This window comes from Chinchilla lanigera, unplaced genomic scaffold (genome assembly GCF_000276665.1).
Source record: "Chinchilla lanigera isolate Chin_1 unplaced genomic scaffold, ChiLan1.0 scaffold00012, whole genome shotgun sequence".
Lineage (NCBI taxonomy): Eukaryota > Metazoa > Chordata > Mammalia > Rodentia > Chinchillidae > Chinchilla > Chinchilla lanigera.
In genome coordinates this window covers 17,470,113-17,486,855 of record NW_004955413.1, presented here as the reverse complement: position 1 = coordinate 17,486,855, position 16,743 = coordinate 17,470,113, and the positions used below count along the sequence as shown (strand labels likewise).

General features: G+C 37.5%; 1 protein-coding gene across 11 annotated transcripts in view; it reads left to right on the top strand.

The window, feature by feature from the left end:
- Abcc9 (ATP-binding cassette, sub-family C (CFTR/MRP), member 9) overlaps window positions 1–16,743 on the top strand; it is a 124,255-nt gene that overhangs the window by 23,365 nt on the left and 84,147 nt on the right. For all 11 annotated transcript variants that reach the window (XM_013511597.1, XM_013511601.1, XM_013511602.1 and 8 more), the window contains 5 exons: window positions 1,447–1,581; window positions 3,596–3,758; window positions 7,513–7,553; window positions 8,421–8,563; window positions 15,516–15,624. In XM_013511597.1, coding sequence (XP_013367051.1) covers window positions 1,447–1,581; window positions 3,596–3,758; window positions 7,513–7,553; window positions 8,421–8,563; window positions 15,516–15,624 — 591 coding nt within the window. The remainder of the gene's footprint in view (window positions 1–1,446; window positions 1,582–3,595; window positions 3,759–7,512; window positions 7,554–8,420; window positions 8,564–15,515; window positions 15,625–16,743) is intronic.

Here is a 16,743-nt window from a genome sequence, read left to right as displayed (position 1 = left end):
CAAGTTCTTTTCTAACATTTTTAAACTACATCAATTTCTTTAATCCATCCCCTGGCTTCAATAGCTAGTATATTACAAAATATCAAACTTTGTAAGGCCGTAGGGACACAGACAAGCTGAAGGATTACTTAACTGTCTCCTAGAACATCAGCAATAATGTATGATTTTTCAACCAGTTGGGTAAAAATGGCAAAAGAAATGTATTCAGTTTTTCTTAACTGTCATATTGTATATTTTGAATTTCCTCAAGTTTTGCATCCTGTAGATGGAGTTTAAATTACAGATCTCATTTGATGCAGTCCATTACATTTTCTTGTGTATTGCATTATTACAGAGCATGAAATAATAAAAATAGGTGCTTGCTTTTAAATTTAATATTTGTATTTTATGTTTTAGTGGAACACCAAGTCCAATTAAAAATGTATATCATACATAATGCACAGTACAAAAAATAAGGATATAGTATGTCTCATTTTATCAAAATGTACTTATATAGAGTATCTCAATCAGGTAGTTGCCTGTGTAGTATGACTTAGGGTGGACCAAACATCAAAGGTTACACTGAATGACTGCCTCCTAGGTGACTGTAGGGAAGGTGTTGTTTTGACTGGAATTCCTCAAATACTTAACTGGCTGGAAGTGTACATGTCACCTCCAAAGCTGTTATCATTGGCATATAGGCATAGATTATTCACTTGAGTTGCGTGGATGTGGGGCATTACATGCCACTTGGAACCATGATAAATTGAGCTTCTGGAGAAAAATCAGGGAGAGAGGATAGTGTCGTTAAATCTCAAGAATTTAAAGGGGGAAGAAGAAAGTGGCAAAGTAGAGAGAAGTTAAGCATAAATAGTTCATCACTGAGTTTGGGAAACATTTAAAAATGTTTAATTTAAACATTTAAAAAGCAAGTGAGATAAGATGGTGCTCCGGCACCAACTTTGGTTTCTTACCAGTTTTAATTAGCCCTAGTTGTCATGTCATTAAGCCAGTGAGTAATTTTGGTCGGTAAACAATGATCCTATACTCACCTATAACGCTGCACTCTACCTTTCATTCCCATAGCTTTGAAAATCTAGCTCAATTCCAAGAGAATGTGCAATGTTCAATTTGTCATGGGTGACCCTATTCTCAAAAAAAATTTTTTTGCGTGTCCTTTTAAAAATTTCAGATTGCTTTATAAGGTCAGAAGCATCATGGGACCACTCTGCAAATTCGTATAATAAATTGGTTTGACACCAGTTGTGCAAATCATTATACTAAAAATAAATTCCTAGTACTTAACTGTCCCCAGATAAATCACATTAAAACTCAACTGTCACAGTGGAGTTGATTTAACTTAATGTAATAATTAAATGATCACACTTTCGCTAAAAATATTTCCTTTTGTGCAGTGGCTTCTACAGCCCCATTTATATCCCGATTTCCATATGTTTTCCTTCCCAGATCATCATGGGGGTGATTTTGCTCTATAATTTACTCGGATCCAGTGCATTGGTTGGTGCAGCTGTCATTGTGTTACTCGCGCCAATTCAGTACTTCATCGCTACAAAGTTGGCAGAAGCTCAAAAGAGCACTCTTGTAAGTAGCATCTTTTGGAAAATTTATTAGGAAAATCCTGAACTGCTGCTTTTTTTTTTTTTATAATATAAGAAGTTCATACAGGCCACTCAGCATAATTTTGAAATCGTTATATTTCATTGCAATTCTTAGGCTGGAAATATGTGTTTTCTGTGTTGCAAAAACCACTTCATGTTTAGTACTAGGGATTGAACTAGTACATGCTAGACATGCTAGCTATGTCCCCAGCCCTTTTTAGTTTTTTTTTTTTTTTTTTTTTTTTTAGTAAGAATCTAAAATAGATTCTTACTAAATTTCCCAGGCAAGGTTTGAACTTACAATCCTCTTGCCTCAACCTCTCAAGCAGCTAGGATTACAAGCATAGGACACCATGCCCAGCTGCAAAAACAAGTTTTACAAGTGGAATAAAAATTTAAGACTTGACTATCTTAGACTCAAAATTCCAGAATCATGGTTCTTGATGTTTTTAAGTGCCAAGTGGTGATGAGGTTTGGATCTTCCTCTTTGATCCCTTGTTCAAAGAGTACTCTTCAGTGTACTTTGAGACGACTGGTGTCAGTTATTGACGTGGCAGACATGGATCAAGGGACAAGTGAAGGGTCAGGGTTGGTGGCTCGGAAATAAAATTTCTCTCAGGCAGACCCTTACCAGAAGATGAGGTATGGAGTTACGTGGAGATACTTCAGTGGCAGCTGCTCTGGCTGACTAAGTTCATGGTCAACTTAGCAAGCAAGGAAAAGTCTCATTATTGACCCTTTCTGGTTTCAATTTGCCATGAAATCATTTTATTTGGGCAAGAATGAGCTGCTTTTAAAAACTACTTGCAAATAATAAAATTGTTGGCAGCATGTTTAGAGAGCAAGTTTGACTGAATGTGAACGAGACCGTCTGTAAGTCAGGCATAAAATGAAGGGATGCTGCCGCTGGTGGGAATAGCTTCTCTAATTGGAACTGCTTCCCACACTGATGCTTCTACTGTGACAAACAAGTTGCATGTCACCTAAGTGGTTCTTTGTCATTCGTTTTTCTTCTCCTTCTAGTGAAATCACTCAGTATCTCTGTCTGACCCATCTACCCTTTTGACCACCACACAAATACAGGGGAGGGAGAGGGACGTAAATGGAAATATGAGTATCCTCAAGCACGTCTTTTGGTTAGCTGTTCATACCATATCCATTCACTCACTGAAACATCATTTGATAGGCATTTAAGACCCTGAAAATTCAAAGAGATGAACAAAATACAGCCCACTGGCTACTTTTGCTTTGTCCTATCTATACTTTGGCCACTCTGCTATCCCTTTGGATAGTTAACAGGTCATATTGTACCTTGCTAATAATTCTAGTACATTGGTGGTGGAGGAAGATAAACAGCTGATGAGATGTAAGCATCTGTGTCTGCTGCAGATCTTTCTATCAGTAATCCCAGTTGTTAGTATCCTGTAAAACTAATTAGGTATTAAAAAACAAGAGCTAGAAAGAAGTATATAGAAATCTCATGAAATTAAAGTTAATAACTTTAGTTTCAATAAATTGCAAAAACACAATGTGAACACATACAGTATTGTACCCTAATAAGATAAGAAACACATTTTTCTTAAATTCATTGTTTTTCTTCCTTTAAATATGAATGATAGTGCTCAAGGGAGATTAAAATAATTTAGATGTTAGGAGCTGTTTTTTCTTTATTAGTTCTTAAGAGTTGTGTCTATATTATCGGCTGATATTATTCCAGAAAATCATGTGAAACTGTAGAAACTTTTTATATAAACCGAGGTATCAAATACATGTAATTTTTTCTGCAGAAAGAAGTTTTGAGGCCATATTTTTAAATTTTTCATTTTAGGTTGAGCAGTCAAGATATGAGTTGAACTACTTCTAGGAGTTTGACAACCTGATTAGTTGCACAGCCAGTCAGAAATCAAAATCTTTTCAGTACCTGTCTATTCCTTCATCCTACCTTTTGGATTCATATGGATGTAGCTTGTACTATATTTCATTCTATTGTTTTATAGGATTATTCCACTGAAAGATTGAAGAAAACAAATGAAATATTGAAAGGCATCAAACTTCTAAAGTTATATGCCTGGGAACATATTTTCTGCAAGAGTGTGGAAGAAACAAGGATGAAAGAATTATCCAGTCTCAAAACTTTTGCACTTTACACATCACTGTCCAGTAAGTTGCTGTTACCCTCAGAACAGGTGATGTTAAGAGTAATCCACTAGCACAATCTATCCAGTTTGCATTATGATCAGTGAAACGCTCCAGTCAGCAAAGGAAGCGTTTTATTTTCTAGATGTGTGTCTGCTATAGCCACAAGTCACATGAGGCTGTTTAAATTTAAATTAAAGACCGGGATAGGCACAGGTTTAGCTCAAATAGAACTGAAGTTGATTCGTTGCAAGTTGTTTGTCTTTGGCCATGTTATTTTACAAAGCAAAAAGCCTTAGTTGCTTTATTTGTAGAGTGAAAATGGTAATAATATTAGTAATGCAACTGAGATATTTTATCAGTTACTACTGGAATGATGTAATTGGTTTCCTTTCTTTATATAAATTCAAGTACAAATACATATAATTTTTTTCACCAGAGAGAGATTTTGAGGCCATGTCTTTAAATTCTTCATCCTTTCTTCCTTCCTCTTTCCTTTCCTCCCTCCTCCTTCTTCCTTTCCTTCCTTCTTTCCTTCCTTCCTTCCTTCCTTCCTTCCTTCCTTCCTTCCTTCCCTCCTTCCTTCCTTCTTCTCTCCCTCCCTCCCTCCCTCCTTTCCTTCTATCTTTCTTTCCTTTCATGATACATGGCCTTCATACTTAGCTACATCCCCAGATCTCTTTTTAAATTATTTTGAATTTTGAGATAGGGTCTTGTTAAGTGATTCAATTGCCCAGGGTGGATTCAAACTTGGAATCCTTCTGCCCCAGCCTCGCAGATTGCTGAGATGCTAAGTGTGAACCCCCAAACCCATTTAAATTCTTTTTTAGTAAAAATTAATTTCTTTAAGTTGATTTGATTATATTACTATTGATGTTTTCATCCTCAAAGATTATAAAAATTATATACAGCTATATTTGTTTCATCTACCTTTTTTAGAACTAATATATTCCTGAGGACTGTACTTGAAATGCTATTTTCAAAAATTGGGGAAAAAATAAATTCATTTTCAAGTAAAAAGAGCCAGATGGTAGTCATATAAAAACCCTCTCTTCCAGTGCATTTTAAATTTTTTCCTTCAAAGTATGAAGCATGACTCTCAAAAATGATAGGTCCATGTTAGCACAATTTACAAAAAGTTAACCAAACTATAGCTCCACTAATATTTGTGTGATTGATTTGTGTGTTAGTTTTACTCATCCCTATTGTTTCCAAGTTCTTTTAACAACTTGAAGTTTGATAAGCATATATGATGTTTTCTGTTGAATTATAAATGTCTTTAAATCTTAGAGATGATAAATGCTTCCTCCGTGAAACAGAAAAAATATTAAGTGCACACTCTATTCTAAATGTCACTCTATTCTGGTGTCATGGTAATACTTGCATTACAGGTATCTTGCAAAAATAAGAAAAGGCCACAAATGTGACACTGACAGGAAGTGTTAAAATATTGGATGAATTATATTTGTAGAACACTATGCGAAAACTACAAAGTAAGAAAAATTTTAAAAAGTAATGATACAGGTTAGTGGTGGACACCTCCGGGTGTTATGCTGACCGGCAGTCAAATCATGGCTCATCAACTTGTTGGCAGTACAACCTGGGTCAGCTGTTGGCTAAAGTCTCAGTTTTCTCCTTAGAATTACCTTGGGAATGAAGCAAGGCAACTGTGTGAAGTGTGTGGAAATGGTATCTGCTATGTTAAAAAGCATAGTTAGGGCAAATACCAGCAGGACTGGAGATCCCATTCTACTTTTTGTGTTTAGTGTTCTTGCCATATGAGATATTATTGGCGGGGTAAAGAGACTCTGCAAAACAATTTTCTAGTTTCTGTTGCTTAGTGGTCACGTACTGTGTGTGGGTTTAATTCACTGCTGAAGGCAAAGAAGATGCTCTTTTACTTTTCATTCTTCACTTTGGTAATGTTTTATATGGAGAAGTAGAAATATCATGAGACTTTTGGAACAGAAATGTATGGGCGTTCATCCAAGATACTTCGGAATTTTGTGTGTAACCTGAAATGTCTCCTCTTAATGATTTAGGGTTGTCATAATCATTACATATGAGAATGGATATAGAATGCAAACATCATACCTCAGTCATTCTGAATTGCTTGAGTATTAGCAGACAAGTTGGTGCCTAGACCGGGCAGCTAGGTTTGTATGTGAGCTACACAGCAGTAAGCTTTTCCTTCTCATCCTTTTTTCTCTTTTTTGGTTTGGTTTTTTGAGACAGGTCTTGCTGCATAGTCCAAGCTGGCCTCAAACTCATAGCGATCCTCCTGCCTCAGCTTCCTGAGTGCTGGGATTTCAGGCATGCGCCACCGTGCCCAGCTCCCTTTCATCTTATCGTGAGAATACCTGGAACTCAAATGAGGGCCAGGTTGTGATAAAAATGTTTTTCATTAAAATGGTGGTTGTTGTTTGCTTCTTACTCATCAAGAGGAAATTAGTTAAAACTGCGAGAATAGATATGAAGTGTAGAAAATGAGGAAGGTAAAAGAAACAATAGATTTGCTAGAAGTGAAGGGACGAGAGCCAGAGAAAGAAATGTGTCTCCTCCCCGCTCCATTCAGTGTTTGCATCCTCTCCATTGCACAAGATTTGGGGCTTGATAACCGAGTCAGGTGTGGATCCGCAACAGCGCAGTCTGATTCCGTTCTATCTGCAGTGCGTGGGGGAGGGGCTTCCTGAGACCAGATGATTTTTCAACCCAAGCCCTCTACTCTCTAAAACCCTGCCTGAAGCTCTCATTGCCTGCAGCTGTGATAAGTCACTGTGTCTTTTGGGCCCTCAGTCTCCAAATTTCTGTAGTTTCTGAACAGTATAATTATAAACCATCAACTTGGCTTCTTGCTTTTACTATGACTTTTTAACAATAACATTTTAGAGGAAAATAATTGCTTTTCCTTGCTTTAGCTGTGTATATAATACTCACCAAATGATAGTGAACGATATTCCCAGAGATATTTTAAAATAAGCAAACGACCCAACATACGAAGTTTTTATTGAATTTTTTATTCACAGAGGATTGTAAGTGAATGCTGATATCACTGCTGGAAATGAATCCTGACCCAATGTCAAATTTCCATTTTCAGTGTGTGTAGTGACCCGAATTTATATATTTAAATTAGTTTAGTGGAGCAAACAAAATATAGATTGCAAACCAAATAGAAGAGAGAGAAAGAGGAAGGAAAGAGAAGTCTAAATACTTCCCCAAACTACTATGCCACTGTTTTGGAAATATTTCAATATATGCTAATTTGTTTTATTTAAATTAACAGTTGCTCTTGGTTGAAAGGAAAGTTTGTGCTGTTTGTTTCTTTTTTGTAAGAATCTTTTGGGTTTATGTTTCATACTCTGATGATAACAATATACCGCATGATAACAATTTGTTATTATCTTGTTTGATTATGAAATGTTTTTATATATTAAGAAGAAAGAATAATCAAAAGAATGTATACTTATTAAGTTCTTATGATTTGCATAAAAAGGCTTATTTTCTCCAAATTCTGTTGTTTGTAAGATTTCATTTTTAAAAGTCCTGTAATTCTTCAGTGAAGAAAAATAGTTTCTGCTTCAGACTAATATGTGTCAGCTGATATAAATAGACATGGGGATACCAACTGGGAAATGTGTGTGGACTCCTGACCAAACACTGTTTAAAGCACTTTGTCTTTCCTGTTTCCAAGAAAAGTTTAATAATAGCTGATTAATTAAAATGACTGAAATTTTTTTCACAGGTCAGTGAAGCTAACATATTTGATTTCTTTCCACAGTCTTCATGAACGCAGCAATTCCCATAGCAGCCGTCCTCGCTGTAAGATGCTTTTTGTTGTTTTTACAAATGGAGCCAAGTCAGTGTGTATAAATGATTTATGAAAAAGAATGTGTGGGTGGTAATATATATTGCCTCATTTCTGTTGTCCCTTCTTTGCAATTTTTCTAGTCCAGGATTTCTCACTCTTGACACTGTGAACACCTTGGCCAGATAACTTTTTAATCATGGGGGGGGGTGTTGTAGCTTTAGGGTATTTTCTGGCCTCCATGGCCTCTACCTACTCTCACTCATGACAATGGAAACTATTTCCAAACGCTGACACAGGCACCCTGAGGGAAGAGCTGACAGTGGTTGAGAATTAACTGTTTTAATCTCAATGACCCGGTTCCCATACATTTTTACAACGTGGTGCTAGATCAACAACTGGAAAATGTTAAATAATTAGATTATATTTTGAGTTCAAATGAGAAACCCAGCCACTGACATTATTTTTAGAAATGTGAAATGTCTTCACATTTCTGCATGCAGTTTTAGTAATCTACACTAGGGACACTTAAATAACAGAACATTCTCTTTTCTCTTAGAATATGAAAGCATTGTTGATTGCAAAGGGCCTGACTGACCCACAGTTAAGAACTGTGAGTTCTTCATGTAGTTATTCCCCAACTCAGTAATTTGACAGAAGTCAGTTTCTCATGCTGTAAATAGAATCTGTCCTGATTTTCTTAGCAGTTTACTGCTAGGGTGACTCGTCAAGCATTTAGTATGCACCAACAGTATTGTTTTAGGTAAGGAGCTTGGGACAAAGGAATTGTTTACATAGTTGCAATGGACATATTGGCACAAAGGAAAATGAACATAGAGACTTTCTCTGGCTCTCTCTAAAGCAACCCTTTCTTTGCACAGACATTTGTGACCCATGCGTATGCCAGCGGCCACAACCTCAAGCCTGCAGAGGCCTTTGCTTCCCTGTCTCTCTTCCACATCCTCGTCACCCCGCTGTTCCTGCTGTCCACTGTGGTCAGATTTGCAGTCAAAGCCATCATAAGGTATGCACCGAAATCACTGCAGTACCTGCTTACTGAGTGTAGAAATAATGTATGTCCTCATGGTACAATCGCAAAAGTATAAAAAAAGAGCATTCATAATCACTACCCAGCTGGGCATGGTGGCGCACGCCTGTAATCCCAGCACTCAGGAGGCTGAGGCAGGAGGATTGTTGTGGATTTGAGGCCAGCTACAAAGTGAGCTCAAGGCCAGCCTAAACTGCATAGTGAGTCTGAAAATCACTACGCAGAGATGACCATGGTTAAAATTTTGGTGGGTAAACTTTCAGTCCTTTATTTCACAGAAAAATAATTATTGTGAAATAAAGATGTTGAATGCGTGTAGCTTTTGACGCCTTATTTCACCCATTCTTTTCATTATTTTCTCCTCACTACTGGCCATGTGATAGTCCATTGTTTAGAAGTATATTAATTTCTCTATTAATTGACTCTTTATTGGACATTGATAATGTTTCTGTTTTCTGCTTAACATACATAACAGTAAATATCTTTGTTTATCTTGCACTTTTCTTTCATGGCTTCCTTAGGTCCAATTTCTAGATGTTATGATACTAGTTTTAGTAGCATGCACAGCTTTGAGGTCCTTGAGGAATATAGCAATGATGCTTTTCATTGAAGTGGTAGAGGGTCAAACAGTATCTATCTATTTGAGACTATTTATGACTTGTTTTGTTTTTCTGGTTTGTTTTGTGTATTTGAGACAAGGTCTGTCCATGTAGTTCAAGAGGCTGGCTTTGAACTCACTATGTAGCCAAGGCTGGCCTCAAACTCACAGCAATCCTCCTGACTCAGCCTCTTGAGCGCTGAGATTACAGGCATGCACCACCATGCTTGACAGTGTTATGGACACAATGGTCTCCACTGAAACCTTACTAATGTCAATGTACAGTATCAGTAACAGAGAATTTTTATATCAACACATAAATTCTGTTATAAATTTAGTCTAGGCTGGAAAAAAAATTAAAAATCAGTGCCTTGAAAATGGAGAGGCTTGCAAAAAATTTCTAGTATTTTGCTCACTTAAATACACTTCTAGAGTGTTTCCAAGCAGTGTAGAATTTGCTTCATTTAAAATTTCCCATAACATACAGCTATGAAATAGATGTGCTGTGATGATAGCCCTTTCCCCACCGTTTGCATTTGTATTCTATAAATACATCACCAAGCCACATCTACTACATTGTGTGTACCATGATCTACCTGTGTCTTAGAATTTATGGAAAACAAGGTTGTCTTAGGTAGTACTTTGCTTTTGGCGATCTGCTCTTGACAAACCTTATTCAACCTCCGTATGTTTCATGAACAATTATCATCATTTATATCTGACCTTTGAAAGATGTGCCCAAACGTTGCACCATTAAAGGAAAACTGGAAAACTCCTGCCTTAAGTATATGAAATAGGATGTTGCTGTCGACAGCAGTCTAGAACTTCTCCTGTAATGTCTTAAAATGGCATCATTTTTCCAGTATCTATCTATTAATGAAAGAACTGGTATTGCACATTCAAAGCACCAGAATCTCCACTTTTAGGCCCCATTTGGCATTGACTTACCAATGGCTTAATGCCGGATAAAATTGAAATGCATCAAAACTATCCTGTTGTGAATGAATCCTGCTGGGATGTGGTGGTGTCATCCCATAACTTCAATCCTGTTCTCTGAGTTGGGCCTTTAGTAGCAGTTCGGAAGCTTGTTTCAGTTTAAAGCTCAGGCCCTCTGGCCTCGTCTGCCCTCATTTTCTTTTCTTATTGTTCTGCCTTCTGAAGCGCTTGAACAGATCATGGGCTGCGCTGTGGAGCACCGCTTCCAAATTAGGCAGTGCTTTGGAAGGGACGGTACTTCAAACAATAAAAGTGATAAATGGCCATAGTCTGCTATTTTGGTCCCTATTTTCATTTTCCGCATTTAACAGCTATCCCTTTCATGGTTGCACTATTAACTGGAATGTGATTTTGCCCTGCAAGGAGAGATAAAAAGCAGTTGATAGCTTTTAACAAATAATTCCTCTGAAATCAGGGGGTTACCAAAGATCAAAAGAACTTTCAGTGGGTTTGGGAAAAGATAACAACTTAGGGAGTTCCCCCAAATCCATAGTACACGGTTTTGCTGTAGTAAATCCTAATATAGATGAGAGTGGATAAAATCCCCTGTGTGTTTCTGCGTAGCACTCTCCCTTCTGTACATTTCGGGGAAAAGGCACTTACCAGTTTGATAAAGACCAGTCTGTTTTTAGGGCTTAGTTCCAGTTTTCCCAAGCCATAGGCCAAGCAGAATCTGCTTATAAAAACTTGCTTTTCTAGAATGGCTTACAGCAGTTGATTTGCGGGGCCTACAGAGATGGCTGGTCAGTAGAGGAAGCCAATCATTTTTCCCACTGTGTGCCAGTTCTGGGAACCCAAGTAAGCATTTTCCCAGTCCTGACGGGGCTGGACATTTTCTTCCGAGCCTGGGAACCCGTGATCAGTCTTGGATGCCAGCTGGCCACTGAGTTGAAAAGCTTGTTTATAATCGGAGGCTTTGGTCAGCTGATTTTGAGATCTCCTTTTTAGGACTGTGGAAGTCATAAGTTTTCCCCTGCATTCTTAAATGAGTTCAGGAATTTGGTGGGTTAGAACGGGCTGAAGCATATTCCCAAATGTGTGTCATACATGCATTTAGGCAATTTGGAGTCTTCCCTACTAGAGGAAAACGCCGTGCTGTGTGAAATTCTCTGCTCCAGGAAAATTCTATGCTTTCTTTAGAAAAGCTTTGGATCATTAGCTAAAGTTGTCTTTGTGGCATTCCTTAGTTGGGATATATGTATATGTATGTATGTATATATATGTACAATATGTCATATATAATATGTCATGTATAATATATGTAATATCTCTCATATAATATATTACAAGTAACACATAGAATGTAATATAATAAAATATGCACAAGACATATAATAAATATAAAATAAAAAATAAATATATAAAAATAATAAATATCTATAGGAAATATCCCCTGTATATCCCCAGTGAATACCACAAAGAACCTGAACCATATTTGCTCTTTCTTCCAAACTTGAACTATAAGGCCAGGCGTGGTGGCACTTGGGAGGCTGAGGCAGGAGGATTGTTGTGAGTTCAAGACCAGCCTGGGCTACCAAGTGAGCTCAAAGTCAGCCTGAGCTGCATAGTGAGACCCTGTCTCAAAAAGACAAAAAAAAAAACCAAAACAACAAACAAAAAAAGTGTATTTGTTGAAGTGTATTTGTTCCTTGAAGTGTATTTGTTCCTTGCCTCTTCACAGCCCATGGCACTCTATACTATTTGAGCTTCCTAAACATTCTATGATGAAGCATTGCAGTCTATATTTGCAAAATAGAGAGAAGAAAAGTCACTATTATTTAAAAATCTAAATGCTTAAATAAAAGTGTTATTTTCCCCAGGATGCTTACCTTCCTTCTCCACTTTTCTTTATTAGGAAATAACTTACTTGTTTTACTTTACTGGAGGAGAAGCTATTATAAATAATTTGAGTGTAGGTATCTGGTATTTGGTGTATAATGTAGTATCTATGTCCAAAGAGATTATTTGCCAAAGGAAAAAAATAGATCCCTCATTTTTTTGGGATAACTTGTGGGACACCTCGTGCCCTTATTCGCATGTAAAGGAATTTGTGTTTGGCTGGCCTACTGCCTTACCTTCAGTAGATACATTGCTACTGAAATTTATCATACAGCATGCCTACATTTTATCCTGGTCTCTGTATTTTAGTTCATAATTCTTATAAAAAATTCCAAATATATATAAACCAAATTTTATATGTATATTTTTTTCAGCCTGGACTAAATTGTGAGAACTTGTCTCAAAAAACCAAAACCAAAACCAAATATCCTAACAAAACAAAACAAAAAAGCACATATAACTCTAACAACAAAATCAGTGATTCCCAATTAATGCGGCACTTGTTCAAGGTATTCAAGATGCATTTAAACATACGAAGTAAAATTTGATAAGTCAAAAGGTGGCACACATAAACAACTAAAATCTTAAATGCTTTTGTCAGTAATCCAAACAAATGAGAAGTTAGTAAAATACTGAACTGTAAAGGTGGTGGAGGCAGGACAGTAAACTGACTAGTGTCAAATACACCTGCTTACAAAGTCCAGCCATAGGGTAGTCATGGTCCAGCCTCAGGCATGCTTTCTGTGGTCTTCGCACCCTCTCTTATCAAATGAACCTAATAATAGCCCTTGCTAATGGTGGCTGAAAAAATTAAACAAGAAAATCCATAAAAATATCCAGACTGTTGCCTAGATAGTTTAAGTATTTTACAATTTTGTATTTTGCTAATTTACCGCCCTTTTACTCATTTTCATCACATTCCTCTGAGCATCTTCTGTGACTCTGCATTCATTGATTATTGATTCAGATACCTTGCTAGGCATTAGTAATGGCAAAGATGAAAGATCAAAATGCACAATGAGCCCACAGTCTTGTTGGAAGGACCAGAAAAGGCAGCTTGTTCCACTATGTTGTTACAAAGCTCTACAACAGGCTGGCGAAGCATGGTGATGCACCCCTATAATCCCAGCATGTGGGAGGTTGAGGCAGGAGGATTGCCATGAGTTCAAGGGCAGAGTGGGCTACATAGTGAATTCAAGGCCAACCTGGACTACAGATCATCTTTTAGATGATAAAAGACACTGAAAGGCAAAAATGCCATTTGCTATTTTAAGAAAAGAACTGTTCCATGAATACATTTGCATCTTTAAATTATAATCCTGGCAGAGTGGTAGAAATTACTTCACCACTGGTTGGGATTCATGCATTGTCCTTAATTGCTTTACCTCTGTGATGTCTGAGAGGAACTCCTATGAAGAGAAAATGCTCTTTGTATTTCCCACTTATTCAGCAGACATTTCTTGAGGAATTACTATGCTTTAGCTCTTGAGCTAGATTCTGGAAATGAAAAGCTTTGCTCTTGAGGAGTTGACAGTGTAGTGTAAAAGATAGTAACTAATGGTTAATAAAGCAACGAGAAAATAGGAGAACAAAGAAATGGAGAAGAGAGGTTTAGGAAAGGGCTGATATTGGAGGTCCATCGATACTCATTGTAACAGAAGTTCCAGGAGGGATGTTACCCTTTGGGATAGGTTTCTCTACCCTCCTTTAAACTGACAGATCATCGCTTCCTGCAGCAAGAGTGACCCTCATTTATTCCATTAAAACTTCAGTAAGACTTGTGTGTATACTAGAACAATGAAACGGAGAATTGAATGACCCTCTTCAATATCTGAATCACTAGCTTATTTCCTTGATTCACTGAACAAGCATTCACAGAGTAATGTGTGCCAGGTGCTGCTGGACTTGAAGCCACAAAGGCAAGTGTGCTGGGCCATAGTACTCCCTTGTGTGTGCCGTGGCCGGGGGCAAGGTTGTTAAAATGTATGCCTTTCATTGACCAAGCTGTGCTCCTTGAGACCACATATCTGCAAAACATAGGAGCAAAATGGCCAGTACCGTCTGCAAAAGTAAAAAAGGAATATGTGTTCTTTAAGGCAAATAAAATGCTGTCTCATAAGGCGCTTCCATTGCTGTGTCTTTGAAGTCTTTATGGTCAGACTTTGCTAACAGAGGCTAACAGCTTGCAAATCAAAGCCCTTCTTAAGTCCTTTTAGTTCCCTAGAAGAGCAGTTTGGAAACTAAAGATTAGACTGCTCCTGGGCGTGTTATCTACCTTTGTGTTTTGAAGGCCCACAGAGGCAAAGCTCTTAAAGATCATGAGCAACAGACTGAGTTAAATTTATTTTCTTAGCATGTTACAAAAACAAACTTATCAGACCTACTTAGAGGCAGTGAACTTGACTAAAGGTCAAAGGAAATTTAAAAACATTTAAAATAGAGCTTTCACTGTGAATATCTATTTTCTAGTTTTCCTATAGCTGATGCTGTATTGGAGCATTTCTTTTCCTTTGCAGCTTTACAGAACTGTTTTTAGTGTATTAGTTTACTGATTGAAGGACGACCGTGTTATTGATCTTTTTTTTTGGTACAGGGAATCGATCTCAGGACCTCACGCTTGCACGGCAGGCACTGTGCCGCTGAGCTATATCCTCAGCCCGATCTTTTTAAACTTATTTTTGCTCCTCATCCTATGATAACTGTTTAAGAAAGTTAGACTGAGAGAAATAGACCATGGAGTCTTGCCTGGAGCAAGGACATAATGGTAAAGAACATCTGCAAAGCATTCTTCTGGAACAGAACCTTAGAAACTGTCACATGTTCATGAAGCACTTCTAGATACTGTTAAAATATATATTCTTACTTATAAGTCCTAGCGTGGTTGGAGCTTTTCTCTTCCTAATAAGCTCCCAGGTGCTCCTGGGGCTGAACCTTTACCAATAGTTTTAGTAACAAGACTCTAGAAGTCCTCTTATTTCCAAGTTCAGAAAATATGTGCAATGTATAGTGCTGAAACAGGATAGTCAGGGACTCTATAACTATATATGATGTGACAAAAGGGTTTGAACAAGTTACTTACCTACATTTCAATTCCCCTCTGAAAAAATTATAAGAATATTCCTCTCATTGGTATTATTATTTGTAACCACCCTTTTAAAATTTCCTGTCCAACTCTGCCATCTTTGATGAGGAATATAATTGCCAAAAAAGAAAAATGCAAAGGAGGTTACACTGAGTTTAGGATGACCAATGGTCGTGGTTTTCCTAAGATTTTTCTCATGTTGGTGCTGAAATCCTTATGTACTAAGGACCACCGAGTCCTGGGCAATTCAGGATGTTTGACAATTAGCTGATTTCCAGGTGGTTTAGAAAAGCAACCCTCAGAAGCAGCCTGCTCACCATGATACCAAGTAGGGGGAAGATTTGCTTGTCTAGGTAGCATGTTTGTCGGCAGTTTCATGGCTGATTGCGTGCTTGTTTCTCTGCCTTTTGCAGCGTTCAAAAGCTGAATGAGTTTCTCCTGAGTGATGAGATAGGCGATGACAGCTGGCGAACTGGTGAAGGTTCTCTGCCTTTTGAGTCCTGTAAGAAACACACGGGAGTTGTAAGTACATTTCTTACTATCAAGGATGTAAGCAAGGGTCAGTCTCAACAGAACAGAGGATTAGTATGGTCACAGTCCGAAGAAATCATAAGCTTTCTCTTTTAATCTATATCAGGAGAAACTGCCATCGGCTCCTGGAAAAGTCTAAAACCAACAAACAAATATATAAAGCTTGTTTTTATAAATCATGAAAGAATTACCCCAAGTGGGACAATATATGTTAATTTCAAAGGTTATCCAGAGTTTATTTACCCCAAGCTTTTTATAAACATGCATTAAGCCTGCTACGACTATACCATGATCTTATATCTGTTAGCTATATTATACTTTTTGGTTTAAAGCGCATTTTCTGGTGCACAATGTATTTTTATCCATTTAATGTAATGCTGTGTTTTCATTTCCATCTGAACATGTTGAGTTTGCTTGTGCAGTCTGAACAAAGTTGTAAGATTGGTAGGAGACAAAGCTAGAATTAAAGCCAATCTTGTAACTTGTAGACCAATCAGTTCATTCACCCTGACACAAATATTTCCTCAGTATTTACATGAAATCTGGAAAGAATCAATAGGATGTTGAATATATATATAATATAAATATTGATTATTATGTTGAATATATATTATATATATAATATATATATTATTTCCTAGCACAGACTATTTTCTCGAGTCAAGAGTCATGTGATACACAAAAGAATAAGGTAATTTCACTGTGTAGAAAAGTAAGGAGGATATTAAAGAGTGAAGGAGACCCTCACAATAGGGTGACCCTTGCAAGCAGGCCCCTCTGTAAAGCCAGCGTTTGATCCGAGACCTGAAGGAGCAGTGGGTACCTGTCCTGCCAAGGGACAGTGCCAATAGGAAAAAGCATTCTTGTCGGGAGGGCTGGCAAATGCAGAGAACTTGAAGTAGGAACTAATTGAATTTATTCAAGGACCAAGAGGGCAGTACTGCTGGAGCCTGGTAAAGAAAGGGAAAAGGCGACAATGGCCTTGAAGACGATGGAAAGAGTTTGAATTTTACTGACACAAACTAAATATAGAAGAAGTCATAAGAAGGCTGGGTGTGGTGGTGCATACCTATAATCCCAGCACTTGGGAGCCTGAGGCAGGAGGATTGC